This window comes from Carcharhinus amblyrhynchos, chromosome 10 (genome assembly GCF_965287045.1).
Source record: "Carcharhinus amblyrhynchos chromosome 10, sCarAmb.v2.hapA, whole genome shotgun sequence".
Lineage (NCBI taxonomy): Eukaryota > Metazoa > Chordata > Chondrichthyes > Carcharhiniformes > Carcharhinidae > Carcharhinus > Carcharhinus amblyrhynchos.
Window position 1 is genome coordinate 63,358,889 of NC_137333.1, and position 16,435 is coordinate 63,375,323.

Genomic DNA, 16,435 nt, shown 5'->3' on the forward strand with positions numbered 1-16,435 from the left:
CTTATGTTCTTACGTTCTTATGCTTTGGGCTGCCAGAAACAGCAAAATTGAGAATTGTATGCAACTGCAATCAGTTCATTCATACCTCTGAATACTCTACAATTACCATCAAACTAAGAGATCAGCCCTTTCAATAACAGTGCAGGAGGGCAAGACAAGAGCAGCACTAAGTATACCTAGAAATGAGGTGAACCTACAACACATGACTATTTGCATGTCAAACAACACAAATAACATATAGTAGACAGAGCTAAGGGATTAGATCTAAGATCTGCACTCCTGCAACATCTAGTATTGAATGGTGATAGACAATTAATCCACAAACTGAAAAAGGAAGTTCCACGAATATTTCCATTCTTGGTGATGAGGAAGCCCAGCATGCCTATGCAAAAGGCAAGGCTGAAGCATTTGCAACAATCTTCAACTTGAAGTGCCAAGTGGATGATTCATTTCAGCCCTGAGCATCACAGAGCCAATTTAGTTCACTCCAGGTGATATCAGTAAATGGCCAAAGGTGCTGGATGCAGCAAAGATTATGGGCACTGATAACATTCTGGCAAGAGTACTGAAGACTTACGTTCCAGAACTTGCTGCATATCCCTAACCATACTGTTTCAGTACAACATTGGTATCTACTCAGCAATGTGGAAACTTGCCCAGGTATATCTTGTCCACAAAAAGGACAAGTCCAACGCGGCCAATTAGCATTTCAAAGTTTAGTTTCCCTCTTCAGCAAAATGATGGAATGGGCCATCAACAGTGCAATCAAGTGGGGCTTACTTAGCAATAACCTGTTCACCAACACTCAGTTTGGGCTCTGCTAGAACCACTCAGCTCTTAACCTCATTATAGCCTAGTCTGAGTGACTATCCTTGACATCAGTGCAGCATTTGATTGAGTGATACATCAAGGCGCCCTAGATAACTGAAATCAATGGGAATTGTGAGAAAATTCTCCATTGCTTTGAGTCATAACATCCACAAAGGAAGACAGTTGTAGTTGTTTGAGGTCAGTCATCTCAATCCCAGTTCATACTTTAGTGTTCTACTCCTAACCATCTTCAGCCTTCCTTCCATGATAAGATCAGAGTGCAGATGTTTGTGGATGATTGTACATCATCGTGCGTGACTCCTCAGATACTGAAGTAGTTGATATCCATTTGCAGTAAGTCCTGAAAAATATTCAAGCTTGAACTGATAAGTGGCACGTAACATTCATACCACACAAATGCTAGCTAATTACCATCTCCAACAAGAGAGAATCTAACCAATTCCCTTTGACATCCAATGACACCACTATCACTGAATCTCCCATTATCAACATCCTGGGGGCTATTATTGTTCAGAAACTGAACTCGACCATCCATATAAGTATGGGGCAGAGTTCTCCCAAAAATTCACATGAGAACTGGAGTAATTTATGTTGTTTTTTTTTCTCAGTGGGAGTTCAGAGAAGAATCTGAATTCAGAGAAGAATCTGAATCTGAATTAGCAAGTGTGAGGTTATCCACTTTGGCAGAAATAATAGTAGGAGGCATTACTATTAAAAGGGTGAAAAGCTGCAGCATGCTACGGTGCAGAGGGACCTGGGGGTCCTTGTGCATGAGTCGCAAAAACCCAGTCTGCAGGTGCAGCAAGTGATCAAGAAGGCAAATGGAATGCTAGCCTTTATAGCGAGGGGGATAGAATATAAAAGCAGGGAGGTCTTGCTGCAACTGTACAGGGTACTGGTGAGGCCGCAACTGGAGTACTGTGTGCAGTTTTGGTCGCTGCACTTGCGCAAGGATATTTTGGCCTTGGAGGGAGTGCAGAGGAGGTACGCTAGGCTGATACCGGAGATGAGGGGGTTGGACTAAGAAGAGAGACTAAATAGACTGGGTCTGTACTCGTTGGAGTTTAGAAGGATGAGGGGGGATCTTACAGAGACATATAAGATAATGAAAGGGATGGATAGGGTAGAGGTAGAGAGATTTTTCCCACTTAGAAAGGACAGCAGGACTAGAGGGCACAGCCTCAAGATAAGGTGAGGGGGGGGCAGTTTAGGTCAGAGTTGAGGAGGAACTTCTTCACTCAAAGGGTGGTGAATCTCTGGAATTCTCTGCCAGTTGAAGTGGTGGAGGCTACCTCGCTAAATATATTTAAGTCACAGGTAGATAGGTTTTTGACAGACAAGGGAATTAAGGGTTGTGGGGAGAAAGTGGGAAAATGGAACTGATCCACTTCAGATCAGCCATGATCTTATTGAATGGCGGGGCAGGCTCGAAGGGCTAGATGGCCTACTGCTGCTCATATTTCTTATGTTCTTATCCCCCACGGTCTGTGCACTGCAGAGGTCACCAGTGTGAATATCATTAAATTTTAGGGGGCAGAGCCTATTCCCACTGGAGAGGCTGAAAGCAGTGCGCTGAGTGGGCTACTGCGCAGCCCAGTCGCTGGCCACATCCACAACCCCGTGAATGCCGGCTCTCTGTACCCTGCACGGCCTGATCGTGGCCCCTCCAACCATTCCCTTCCCAGACCCAACCTTGAATGCCCCCCACCCCCCACCCTCCGCCCACTTTCCTGGCCCATCCCAATCTCCAGCCACCCTCCTTCCCCCACCGATTTCTATGCAGAGTGGCAGCAGGACCCCCCCCCCCCCCCCCCCACCCCCACCAATCGTTCCCTCAGAGTCTGCCACCCATCAGGCCCTGACCCTAGACTCTACTCCCACCCCCTTGAAAATCTGGCGCTAGTGACACTATCAGATTATGAATGTGCACATTCACATTCAATAAGATCATGGCTGATCTGAAGTGGATCAGTTCCACTTTCCCGCTTTCTCCCCATAACCCCTAATTCCCTTGTCTGTCAAAAACCTATCTACCTGTGACTTAAATATACTTAGCGAGGTAGCCTCCACCACTTCAACTGGCAGAGAATTCCAGAGATTCACCACCCTTTGTGTGAAGAAGCTCCTCCTCAACTCCGATTTAAACTGCCCCCCGCAAGTTGGCCAATCTCCCAGTGACAATCTCCTGGCCCGCTGCACTAAAAAAATTAGCGCAGCAGGATGGGAGAGTCGTGGCCATGGTGTTTGCAAAAGCAGATCAGATACTAGGAATTCTGCAGATACTAAAACCTGTCCTCCATTTACAAGGCAGAAATCAAATATGTGATAGGATCCTCCCCTCTTGCATGGATACTTGCAGCTCCAAGAAGCTGGACATCATCCAGTACAAATCAACCCAAATTGGCACCCTATTTATCTCCTCCAACATTCACTCCCTCTGTCAACACTCACGGCAGTTGTGTACAATCTACAAGATGCACTGCAGCAATTCACCAATGCTCCTTCAACAACACCTTCCAAATATCTATCATCTAGAAGGACAATGGCTGCATGGGAACACCACCACCTGCAGGTTCCCCTTCAAGTCGCACAACATCCTGACCTTGAACTAGATCACTGTTTCTTCACTGTCACTGGGTCAAAATCCTGGAACTCCCTTCCAAACAGAATTGTGGGTGTACCTATACCACATGGACTGCAGCGGTTGGCTCATCGTCACCTTTTCAATTAGGAATGGGCAATAAATGCTGGTCTACTCAATAATGCCCATATCCTATGAACAAATATTTTGAACAGCTGATGGCTGCAATTATAGAGCTCAAAAACCATGAAGCAGGGCAAATATGAGACTAATTTAAATCAAATATTTCTACTTATGGATCTGAAAATCTGACAGAATCATAGTCATAGAGGTTTACAGCATGAAAAAAGGCCCTTTGGCTCAACTTATCCATGGTGCCCATTTTTTTAAACCACTAAGCTTGTCCCAATTGCCCATATCCCTCTATACACATCTTACCCATGTAACTGTCTAAATGCTTTTTAAAAGACAAAATTGGACCCGCCTCTGGCAGCCTGTTCCAGACACTCACCACCCTTTGTGTGAAACAATTTCCCCTCTGAATCCTTTTTTATCTCTCCCCTCTCACCTTAAACCTATGCTAGTTTTAGACTCCCCTACCCTTGGGAAAAGATATTGACTATCTAGCTGATCTACGCCCCTCATTATTTTATAGACCTCTATAAGATCACCCCTTGGCCTCCTATGCTCCAGAGAAAAAGGTCCCAGTCTATCCAGTCTATCCAGTCTCTCCTTCATTCAAATCATCAAGTCCCAGGAACATCCTAGTAAATCTTTCCTGCACTCTTTCCAATTTGATAATATTCTTTCTAACATAGGGTGACCAGAACTATACACAGTATTCCAAGAGTGGCCTTACCAATGTCTTTTACAACTTCAATAAGACATCCCAACTCCTGTATTCAATGTTCTGATCAATGAAACCAAGCATGCCAAATACCTTCTTCACTAACCTGTCCACCTGTGACTCCACTTTCAAGGAGCTATGAACATGTACCCCTAGAATTCTTTGTTCTATAACTCTCTCCAATGTCCTACGTTATGGAGAGGATTCTTAGGGATAGGATGTATGAGCACTTAGAGCGTTGCGATCTGATTAAGGATACACAGCATGGCTTTGTAAAGGGGAAGTCTTGCCTTACAAATCTGGTAGAATTTTTTGAGGAGGTGACAAAAATGGTCAACGAAGGACGGGCCGTTGATGTCGTCTATATGGATTTCAGTAAGGCGTTTGACAAAGTCCCTCATGGTAGGTTGGTAGAAAAGATTAAGGCTCATGGGATACAAGGCCAGGTATCTAGATGGGTAGAGAACTGGCTTGCTAAGAGGAGACAGAGAGTAGTAGTGGAGGGGTCCTTTTCTAGCTGGAGGTCTGTCACTAGTGGTGTGCCGCAGAGCTCAATACTGGGACCTCTTCTCTTTGTAGTATATATAAATCACTTGGAAGAGGGAGTAAGTGGTGTGATCAGCAAATTTGCAGATGACACTAAGATGGCTGGATTGGCGGGCAGTGAAGAGCAGTGTCTGGCAATACAACAGGATATTGATAGGCTGGTATATTGGGCAGATATATGGCAAATGGAGTTTAATCCGGATAAATGTGAGGCGATGCATTTTGGCCGGAATAATGTAGGGGGGAGTTAAATGATAAAGAGTAAGCCTATAAAGAGTATAAAAACGCAGCGAGACCGGGGGGTGCAAGCGCACTAGTCTTTGAAGGTGGCAGTACAAGTGGAGAAGGTTGTGAAGAAAGCCTATGGTATGTTAGCCTTTATAGGAAGGGGTATAGAATATAAGAGCTGGAGTCTAATGTTGCAGTTGTATAGAACATTGGTTAGGCCACATTTAGAGTACTGCGTCCAGTTCTGGTCGCCTTACTACCGGAAGGACGTGGAGACTCTGGAGAGAATGCAGAGGAGGTTTACCAGGATGTTGCCTGGTATGGAAGGACTGGGTTATGAGGAAAGATTGAGCAAATTGGGGCTGTTTTCCCTTGAAAGACGGCGACTGAGGGGGGATCTAATAGAGGTATATAAGATTATGAAGGGGATAGATAAACAGAGGTAAGCTATTTCCTATGTTAGAGACATACAGTACGAGAGGCCACGGGCTTAAGGTGAGGGGGGAGAGGTATAACACAGATATTAGAGGGAGGTTTTTCACACAGAGGGTAGTGGGGGTATGGAATGCTGTGCCAAGTAAGGTGGTGGAGGCAGGCATGCTGGAGTTGTTTAAGAGTAACTTAGACAGGCACATGAGTGGGTTGGAGATGAGAGGATATAGGAGATTGTTATAAATAAGGTTCATTAGCATTGGGACGTCCCTGGTAATGTAAAAGGATGTGGTATGATAATAATGTTTTTCTCTTTTAATTCACGGGTTTTAAGTCGGTCCGCCTTGTTGTCCAATGAGGGCCATACACGCGATGGGTCGTACTTGGGCTGCTCTTGAATGTTCGAGATTGGCCTAGTGCTTCATGTCGTTAGTGTGTGCTTAAACTGGGCCAGATGCTGGGCAACACGACAGCTCAGTGACTATCACTGTTTGCTGTGCAGACACATGGATTTGGGCCAGTGTCTGTGGGAGTTTGCGCATTCTCCCCGTGCTTGTGTGGGTTTTCTCCGGGTGCTCCGGTTTCCTCCCACACCCCAAAGATGTGCTATTAGGCTGATTGGAGGTAATAAATTGTCCCTAAATTAGTTTCCCTCAATGTGGAATGCCATAAACAATGGATAAGGGCCATGGGTGGAAGGGGGGACTGGTAATGTTAAAATGGTGGCGTGGGCTCGTTGGGCCGAAGGGCCTGTTTCCCGGGCTGTTTTTGTTCTTTTGTTCTTTGTTCTTTAACTGAGTAAGTCCTGCCCTGGTTCAATTATAATGCCTCACCTCCCATTTATCTAAATTAAACTCCATCTGCCACTCATCAGACCACTGGCCCAATTGATCAAAATCCTGTTGCATCCCTAGATAACTTTCTTCACTGTCCACCATGCCACCAATCTTGGTGTCATCTGCAAACTTACTAACCATGTCTCTAAATTCTCATCCAAATCATTAATATAAATGACAAATAACAGTGGACCCAGCACCAACCCCTGAGGCATACCGCTGGTCACAGGCCTCCAGTTTGAGAAACAACCCTCTACAACCACCCTCTGGCTTCTGTTGTCAAGCCAATTTTGTATCCATTTGGCTACTTCACTTTGGATCCTGTGAGATTTAACCTTATACAACAACCTACCATGAGGTAAAAATCTTCTGAAGGTATTATAGCATCACATGACAATTTGAAGTGTCTTTTACCAAATTTCAACATATCAATCATTTCTAAATGTTACAGAATGTTGGATAAAATTGGATTTAACCTCTTCATCTGCTACCCATCATATTCCAAAGTCAAAGGAGGATCTTTACTCTTTGTAGAAGAAATTTGAGTCATTCAGTTCTGAAACAGGCATGGAGCACATCTTATTTTTGTAATATGACTATAGCATTACATTATATAGTCATTAGAAATAGGAGGAAGAATCAACCATTTGTCACATCCAACATTCAAAAAGATCATAGCAGCTCCGATTGTGACCTTAACCCCACTTTGCTTCTTGCCACCATTACCTTTGACTTGCTTGTCAATCAAAAACGTGTCTCACTCAATCTTTAATATATGCAATGACATAGCCTCCATTTTTCTGAGGCAGTTAGCCCTTTGAGAGAAGAAAGTTCTCCTCATCTGCATCGTAAATGAGGGAGTCCCTTGTTAAACAGTGCCTCCTAATTCCAGAATCCCCCACGAGGAAAAACATCCTTTTGGCACCTAGCCTGTCAAGCCCTCTCAAAATCATATCTGTTTCAATAAGATTAACGCTCATTTTCCCTTATAATATTTCATTTCCCAAATTTTCATCCAATCAACTAATCTAACGATAGCCCTTTGCAGATTCTTTGGGCACAATTTCCCAGCCAAGCTCACCCCAAGGCTGGAAAATCCCAGCCAAGGTCAAAGGATCTCTGCAAGGTCCGATTCCCATAGAACAAAGAACAACCCAGCACGGGAAACAGGCCCTTCGGCCCAACAAGCCCGCACCGCCGCATCACCCTACACCTATTCTACCCTGCATATCTACGAATGGAAGCCCTAACTTAGCCAGATTCAGGGGAGAATAGTGTCAATTTGGTAAACCAATCAGCCTAAGAGCACATCTTTGGGGTGTGGGAGGAAACCGGAGCGCCCGGAGGAAACCCACGCAACCATAGGGAGAATGCACAAACTCCCACAGACACAGGCCCAAATCCATGTATCTGCACAGCTAGCAGTGCTAGTCACCGAGCTGTTGCGGCGCCCGTCTACCGGTCCAGGATCAAGCACACACACCGACACGAAGTACTGGGCCTCTCCCGGAACCTCCAAGAGCAGCCCACGCACGACCCACCGTGTGCATGCCCCTCGTTTGACAACAAGGTGGACCTCCACCTGTGGAATAAAAAGACAAAAACGTTAACTTACAAGTCTGCATTTCCGGTGTCTCCCGAGGTTCTAACCTTATTTAATAGCCCCTACTATAACCCTCCATCCTCGTTTCACTCATGTGTCTGTCTAACTGAACCTTAAACGAGTCCAACGTTCCTGCCTCCACCACCCTCCTCGGTAGCGCGTTCCATACCCCCACAACTCTCTGCGTAAAGAACCTTCCTCTCACATCCAAGTTATACCTCTCCCCCCTCACCCTTAAATCATGACCTCGCGTATTTGTACCCAGTCTAGGGAGCAGTCTCTCACTATTGACCCTGTCTATTCCCTTCAGTATCTTATATACCTCTATCATGTCCCCCCTCAACCTCCGTCTTTCCAAGGAGAAAAGTCCCAGTTTCTCCAACCTTTCCTCGTAACCCAGCCCCTCCATGCCAGGCAACATTCTGGTAAACCTCCTCTGCACCCTTTCCAGAGACTCCACGTCCTTCCGGTAGTAAGGTGACCAGAACTGGACGCAGTACTCCAAATGCGGTCTAACCAACGTTCTATACAACTGAAGCATTAGACGGCAGCTTTTATACTCTATACCCCTTCCTATAAAGGCTAGCATTTCATAAGCCTTCCTAACAACCTTCTCCACTTGTGTCACAACCTTCATGGATTTGTGAACCTGCACTCCCAGGTCCCTCTGTATCTCTATACTCCTAATCGGTCTACCTTTTATCATATAGCTCCTCTCTGCATTATTCCTTCCAAAATGCATCACCTCGCATTCGTCAGGAATAAATTCCATCTGCCACCTATCTGCCCAATGCACCAATCTATCTATATCCCGTTGTATCACCTGACTTTCCACTTCAGTACCCGCCAACCCTGCCATCTTGGTGTCATCTGCAAACTTGCTGATCACACCACCTACACTCTCTTCCGAGTCATTTATGTATACTACAAAGAGGAGAGGTCCCAGTACTGAGCCCTGTGGCACACCACTGGTCACTGGCCTCCAGCCCGAAAAGGTCCCCTCCACAACTACCCTCTGTCTCCTATTGCCCAGCCAGTTCTCAATCCACCTAGCTACCTGACCTCGTATCCCATGCGCCTTAACCTTTTCTACCAGCCTACCATGAGGGACTTTGTCAAACGCCTTACTGAAATCCACATAGATGACATCAACGGCTCTCCCATCGTCAACCGTTTTTGTCACCTCCTCAAAGAATTCCACCAGATTCATAAGGCAAGACCTCCCTCTAACAAAGCCATGTTGCGTATCCCTAATCAGATCGCAATGCTCCAAATGCTCGTACATCCTACCCCTAAGTACTTTTTCCATTAATTTCCCTACCACTGATGTCAAACTCACCGGTCTATAATTTCCAGGGTTATCCCTACTACCGTTTTTAAACAGCAGTACCACATTTGCTACCCTCCAGTCCTCTGGGACCTCACCTGTGTCCAAAGAAGAGACAACGATTTGCACCAGAGGCCCAGCAATTTCATCTTTCACCTCCCTAAGCAGCCTGGGATAAATACCATCAGGCCCCGGAGCTTTATCCGTCCTTACGCTGCCTAAAAGCCCTAGCACTTCCTCCCTCGTAATAGATATTTCCTGCAACTGATCCTCAGCTCCCTCCAAGAGACCGCACGATTCCGAACCCCTCTCCTTCATGAATACCGACGCAAAGTATTCATTCAGGAGAGGCTGGGCGAATGGGCCAGGAAATGGCAAATGGAATTTAATGTTGGCAAGTGTGAGGTGGTCCACTTTGGTAGGAAGAATGGTAGGAAGGACTATTACTTACGGGGCGAAAAACTGCAGCAGGCGACGGTGCAGAGGGACCTCGGGGTCCTTGTGCATGAGTCGCAAAAACCCAGCCTGCAGGTGCAGCAGGTGGTCAGGAAGGCGAATGGGATGCTGGCCTTCATAGCGAGGGGGATTGAATATAAAAGTAGGGAGGTCTTGCTGCAGCTGTATAGGGCATTGGTGAGGCCGCAGCTGGAGTACTGTGTGCAGTTTTGGGCGCCGCACCTGCGCAAGGATATTTTGGCCTTGGAGGGAGTGCAGAGGAGGTTTACTAGGCTGATACCGGAGTTGAGGGGGTTGAGCTATGAGGAGAGGCTGAATAAACTAGGCTTGTACTCGTTAGAGTTTAGAAGAATGAGGGGAGATCTCATTGAGACGTATAAGATGATGAATGGGATGGATAGGATAGAGGTGGAAAGACTCTTCCCGCTCAAAAAAGACAGTAGGACTAGGGGGCACAGCCTCAAGATAAAGAGGGGGCGGTTCAGAACGGAGTTGAGGAGGAACTTCTTCACTCAGAGGGTGGTGAATCTCTGGAATTCTCTGCCCGTTGAAGTGGTGGAGGCTGCCTCGCTAAATATTTTTAAGAAGCGGGTTGATGGGTTTTTGATAAGAGAGGGGATTAAGGGTTATGGGGAGAGGGCGGGAAAGTGGAACTGAGCCACGACAGATCAGCCATGATCTTATTGAATGGCGGGGCAGGCTCGAAGGGCCAGATGGCCTACTCCTGCTCCTATTTCTTATGTTCTTATGTTCTTATGAGCTCTCCCATTCCCTCCGACTCAATACATAACTCCCCACTTTTGTCCCTAAGAGGACCAATTTTCCCTCTAACTACTCTCTTGCTCCTAATATAGGAATAAAATGCCTTTGGATTTTCCTTAATCCTACCAGCCAAAGCCATTTCATGCCCTCTCTTCGCCCTTCTAATTCCCCTTTTTAGCTCCCTCCTACTCTCTCTATATTCCTCCAGCGCACTCTCCGTACCCAGTTGTTTCGACCTAACATACGCCTCCCTCTTCTTCCTGACCAAGTCTTCAATACCCCCTGTAATCCACGGCTCTCTAATCCTACCTTTCCCATCCTTCCGCTTAACCGGAACATACCTCCCCTGCAACCATTTCATTTTGCCCTTAAAAGCCTCCCACTTGCCAACCGTGGACTTTCCAGCTAACAGTCCCTCCCAATCAGTGTCCTGCAGCTCCCTCCTAATCCTGCTATAGCTCGCCTTTCCCCAGTTCAGCACACTCCCGTTTGGCCGGCACTCATCCCTTTCCATTTTTATCCTGAAGTAGACGGACTTGTGGTCACTGTTAGCCACATGTTCGCCTACCTCTACCTCAACCACCTGCCCTGGCTCATTACCCAACACTAGTGGACAGGATGGGAAAATTCCGTCTTGTGAATCTTCCTCACAACTTGTTTTCCTACTTATCTTTATATCATATGCAAATGTAGCTACAATACAGGTGGTTCTTTCTTCCAAGGTCATAAATAGCTGAGACAACAGCACATATCCAGGTGATATAATTGATACTATAGAGGCACCAGGAGTATTTGGAATGTGATTGATACTATCATACCAAGAATAATGCAATTGCACAGCACACATCATTTATTTCATAGCTGTTCAGATCACAAATATTTGTAATATATATTACTGCCAGTAACTGTTATTATAAACAAAGGAATCTGATTTAACAAATTGTTTTTTTAATAACATTTTTGCAGGTGGTTTGTTTTTCGCTAAAACAATGCGATCGAGGAGGTATGTGACTATGTTGGATCCCTTTCTTGAAACCTATGGTGGAGGGATAGGTAGCCTGATGTTCTTCCCTGCTGTTCTGGGAGAGCTGTTTTGGACAGCAGCTGTATTATCAGCTCTTGGTGAGAAAATATGGCATATATTCAAACTTTCTTGTTTTAATCTGTAAATAATGAAGAAATAGTTCTAATGAACACTCTTTATTTAGTTTTGAAGCAAGCAGGAAAATACTGCAGCCCCAAATTTGTGAGATTCTACTCCCAACACAGAATTTGATTCGCAAGAAGTGTTGCAGTTTGAGTCAACCCACCTGATTCAACATGCTCCTAATTATCTTGTCATAAAAATTGATAACCAAAATTTCATTTGCACCAACAGTTCGGCACAATAGTTTATTTGCCTGATTCTCTCAACAGCACATCCTGTCAACACAGCTTTACACTGGAAACAGTCTCACAAATTCAGAGCTTATGGCCGGAATTTTATTGTCCCACCTGCCATGGGAATCAAGGGTGGACAATGGGAAGGTCCATCGACCTTGGACAGATTTTTGCAGTTCCAGGATGAACGAGGCCATAAAATCCAGTCCAATATGCCTTCTTAAATGTCCTGAATGATATTGATAAGGAGAAGCTGTGCCTAGTGGCAGAAACTAGAAAATAGACTTAAAGTCATTCACAGTGGAATCAGAGGTGACGTGAGGAGACATTTCTGAAATGAACTCTTTGAAAGCATGATTGAAGCAGATTCAATAACAAAATTCAAAAGGGAATTGGATAAATACCTGAAGGGGGGAGGGAAAGTGAACTAGAATTAATTGGCTAGATCTATCACAGGGATGGCACAGGCACAGTGGAGCAAATGATCTCCTCCTGTGCTATATTTTTCTCTGGTTCTATAATCCATTTGAAAGGTAACACCTCTAACAGATAACACTACAATGGAATATTGTAATCCAGTGTATTAAGTTATATGCTCAAGTCCTGGAATCTCCAACATTCTGACTGAAAAGATGAGAGTGATACCGTCTGATACCTTGCAAAGAGTGATAAACTTAAAATGACACTACCCAAAGCTTTACACCCAAACTTCCACAGCCAACAGGCATTGGGCACATTTCATTCCACAAGTTATAACAGTGCAATTTTTTTTAAAATTTAAAAAGGAAGTAACATGGAAAACTATGGTTGGAAATAATTGAAATGTTGAGGGTAAATCATGAAGTAATAAACAGATGCCACAAGCTTTAAATTTGCATTTGTAGGAAGAAGCAAAGGCTGGAAGTAAAGTATTTAAAATTCTACAAAAAATGAAGTAGCATGGAGGAAGTACCAAATCTGGCATTGTAAGAAGTACGTGGGCTAGTCAATTTATAACTTAGAAAGGGAGGGAACCAAAACAGCATTTATTCACCCAGAGAGTGGTAAGTCTGTGGAATTCTCTACCACAGAAAGCAGTTGAAGCCAAAACATTGTATGTTTTCAAGGAGTTAGTTAAAGTTCTTGAGACTATAGGGATCAATGGATATGCGGAGAAACCTGGAACAGAGTACTGAGCTGGTCAAAGGGATTCTGGCCATATGAATGTAGAAAAGAGTAGTAGGAAGGATCATAATAGAGATATCAGAAAAAAAGAGGTGAGGAGTGGATTAGCTACCACATCAAAATTTTCTCCTCATATCCTGCTCAGGTGCTTCAGAGAATTTAAAGAATTGTTCCAGACATAAAAACAGAAAATAGGAGCAGGAGTTGGCCATTCGGCCCTTTGAACCTACTCTGCCATTCATTATGATCATAACTGATCATCCAATTTAGTAACCTGTTTCCACTTTCCCCCATATCCATTAATCCCTTTAATCCAAAGAACTAAACCAAACTCCTTCTTGAAATCATACAATGTTTTAGCTCCAACTGCTTTCTGTGGTAAAGAATTCCATAGGCTTACCACTCTCTGGGTGAAGAAATTTCTCCTTATCTCAGTATGAAATGATCTACTCTGTATTCTCAGATGGTGGCCCCTGATTCTGACTTGCCTGCTGTCGGGAACATCTTTTCTGCATCTATCCTGTCTCGTCCTGTTAGAATTTTATAGGTTACCACGGGAGCCATGGAAGAAATATTCAAATCTTGGATGAACTTGGATTTTTAATCAATTAGTTGTCAAAGGGAAAACAAGTTTTTGGCATGAAAAACGATACAAATTCTATCAGGCCATTCACTGCACCATCAGTCTGTGTCAATCAACATCAAAGTGGCTGACATTGTAGATGTCATTGACAATGCTATAAAGTGGCATTTACTCAACAATAACAGCGGCAATTCTCCCCAAAAAATTCTAAGTATCAAATTCTAATAAAAATTGGAGTAAATCATGCAGCTTTCTTCACCAGGATTTTCAAAATTAATTTCCCATACTCTATGCACTGCAGAGTGCACTAGCATGAATCACGCTGAAAATCAGTGGAGCTATTCCTGCTGGAGAGGCTGGGAGCATAGTGCTGAGTGGGTCACTGCCCATGTGCTGATCTGTCAGCATCAAGATCAGTGCATGCGCAGTGGCCCCACACTGCTGGCCTCCCAATCATTAGCCAGCCTGCAGTGCTGCTCCTCCGAGCCTCCCATGGCCTAGTCGCTAGCCCCGTAAACATGTCTCGGCTAGCCTCGAACCCAGCCCACCTTGATGTTCTCACCCCCCCACAGTCCCAATCTCTCCAACCACCCCCCACCACGCCAGCAACCCTGACCCCGCCCATCCACAGTCCCAAACCCCTACCCCCACCCCCCGCCTCCACTTGCAGGCTGATTCCCACCCTCCACACAATGGCCAACCCCGAATGCTGGCCTTCCTCCCTCTGTCACTCAACCCAAATGTAGAGTGGCATCGGGACACCTCATCCCCACCAATCGCCCCCATCAAGCCTCACCCCCATTAGGCCCTTTGGGCATAGGCACTTTGCCTCTTGGGCAATGCCAAGGTGACGATACCCATAAGCATCACCCAACAACATCCAATCCCCCAAGGTCCTTGAAAGCCCCCCTTTCAGTGCAGAGGGGTCAGGCCACCAACTCCCCACAAGTTGGGAGCTATACTAACCCCACTGGAGCAAAATACTCCTGGGCGGGAGGGAGTGAGAGAGGCTAGCAGGCCTGGAGATTTCAGTGCCGAGCCCGCTAATGATATTTAAAATAGATTGAGATGAGGATTTAAATAATTTACTTAGCTCCATGCTGATTTCTGGCATTAGAAATCTGGCTACAGTGGGGAGCCCATGAACCGGCTTCTGCTTGAGTCTCCCAGCCCGCTGTGCTACAAAAGCAGTGCAGCAAGATAGGGCAATCGCCCACAACATGTTCACTGATGGTCAGTGTGGATTCTGCCTCGGGCATTTGGCTTCTGACTTGAATGCATCAAACATAGAGAAAAAGAGCTGAATTCAAGAAATTAAGCAAGAATGACTGCCTGAGATTTTCCAGGATAATATGATCAAATTCTTCATCAAGATTGAGAGTGACATAATTGATTCTGAGACTAGGGTCCTGAATCTTAATAAAGGAAACTGCCAAATTTCAGCTGCTTACAGTCAGAAACAGGAGACTTTACAAGAGGGAACAAATAAATGACTGACCAAATTTGCCAACAGACAAATACATGAATAGGATGGGAATTGAGGGACATGGTCTGCAGAAGATTAGGGGCTTTTAGTTCAGTCGGGAAGCATGGTCAGTGCAGGCTTGGAGGGCTGAAGGGCCTGTTCCTGTGCTGCAATTTTCTTTGTTCTTAGAAACTACAATGGTATGAAGAGTGGATTGCTTATGATAGATTGGGAAACATTACTTAAAGCGATGACAGTAGATAGGCAATAGCAAACATTCAAGAATGCATGGGTGACAATTGTTCATTCCTGTTTGGCTCAATAGAAACATGGGAATGTTGGCTGAACCATGGCTTACAAGGGATGGCCTACAAGGGAAATTAGAGATAGTGTTAGATCCAAGGAAGGGGCATACAAATTGAAACAACAGCAGACCTGAGGATTGGGGGAAATTTAGAATTCACCAAGGGAGGAGCAAACGATTGATTAAGTAGGGAATAATAGAGTACAAGAATAAGCTTGTGGGAAACATAAAAACTGACTGTAAAAGTTTCTAGAGGTATATGAAGGAAAAAAATGGGGAAGACCAAATGTCAGCTGTGTACAGTCAGAAACAGGAATTTATAATGGGGAACAAAGAAATGACTGACCAACTAAATGCATACTTTGGTTCTGTCTTCACAAAGGAGGACACAAATAATATACCAGAAATGTGGGGGAAGACAGGGTTTAGGAGAGAGAGAAGTTGAAGGAGATCAGTATTAGTAGAGAAAGGGCATTGGTGAAAGTGAAGGAATTGAAGGCTAATAAATCCCTAGGGCCTGATAATCTCCATCGCAGAGTACTTAAGGAAGTGGCCCTAGAAATAATGGATATATTGGTGGTAATCTTTCAAGATTCTATGGACTCTGGAACAGTTCCTACAGATTGGAGGATAGCTTATTTAACCCCACTATTTAAAAAGGGAGGTGAAGAGGAAATGGGATTATTTACCAGTCAACCTGATGTCGGTAATGGGGAAATGCAAGAATTCCTTATCATGGATTTTACAGCAGTTTGCTTGGAAAATAATGGTAGAACTAGACAGATTTACAAAAGGGAAATCATTCTTGACAAATCTACTGGAATTCTTTGAGGTGAAAAGTTGATTATTGGGAGCCAGCAGATATGGTTTATTAAGACTTCCAGAAGGCTTAATAAGAACATAAGAAGTCCCACATTAGAGATTAGTGTGTAAAATTAAAGCGTATGGGGTCAGGGGAAGTGTATTGAGATGGAAAGAAAAACTGGTTGGCAGGCAGGAACACAGTAAAAAGTCTGACAACACCAGGTTTTAGTCCAACCTATTTATTTGATAATATACTCACAAGCTTTCGAGGGACACCCTCTTCGTC

General features: G+C 44.7%; 1 protein-coding gene across 1 annotated transcript in view; it reads left to right on the forward strand.

The window, feature by feature from the left end:
* Positions 1–16,435, forward strand: part of LOC145349296 (high-affinity choline transporter 1-like) — a 111,048-nt gene that overhangs the window by 12,313 nt on the left and 82,300 nt on the right. Inside the window, exon 3 of the mRNA XM_080197802.1 lies at positions 11,416–11,571. Within this exon, the coding sequence (XP_080053928.1) occupies positions 11,416–11,571 (156 nt within the window). The remainder of the gene's footprint in view (positions 1–11,415; positions 11,572–16,435) is intronic.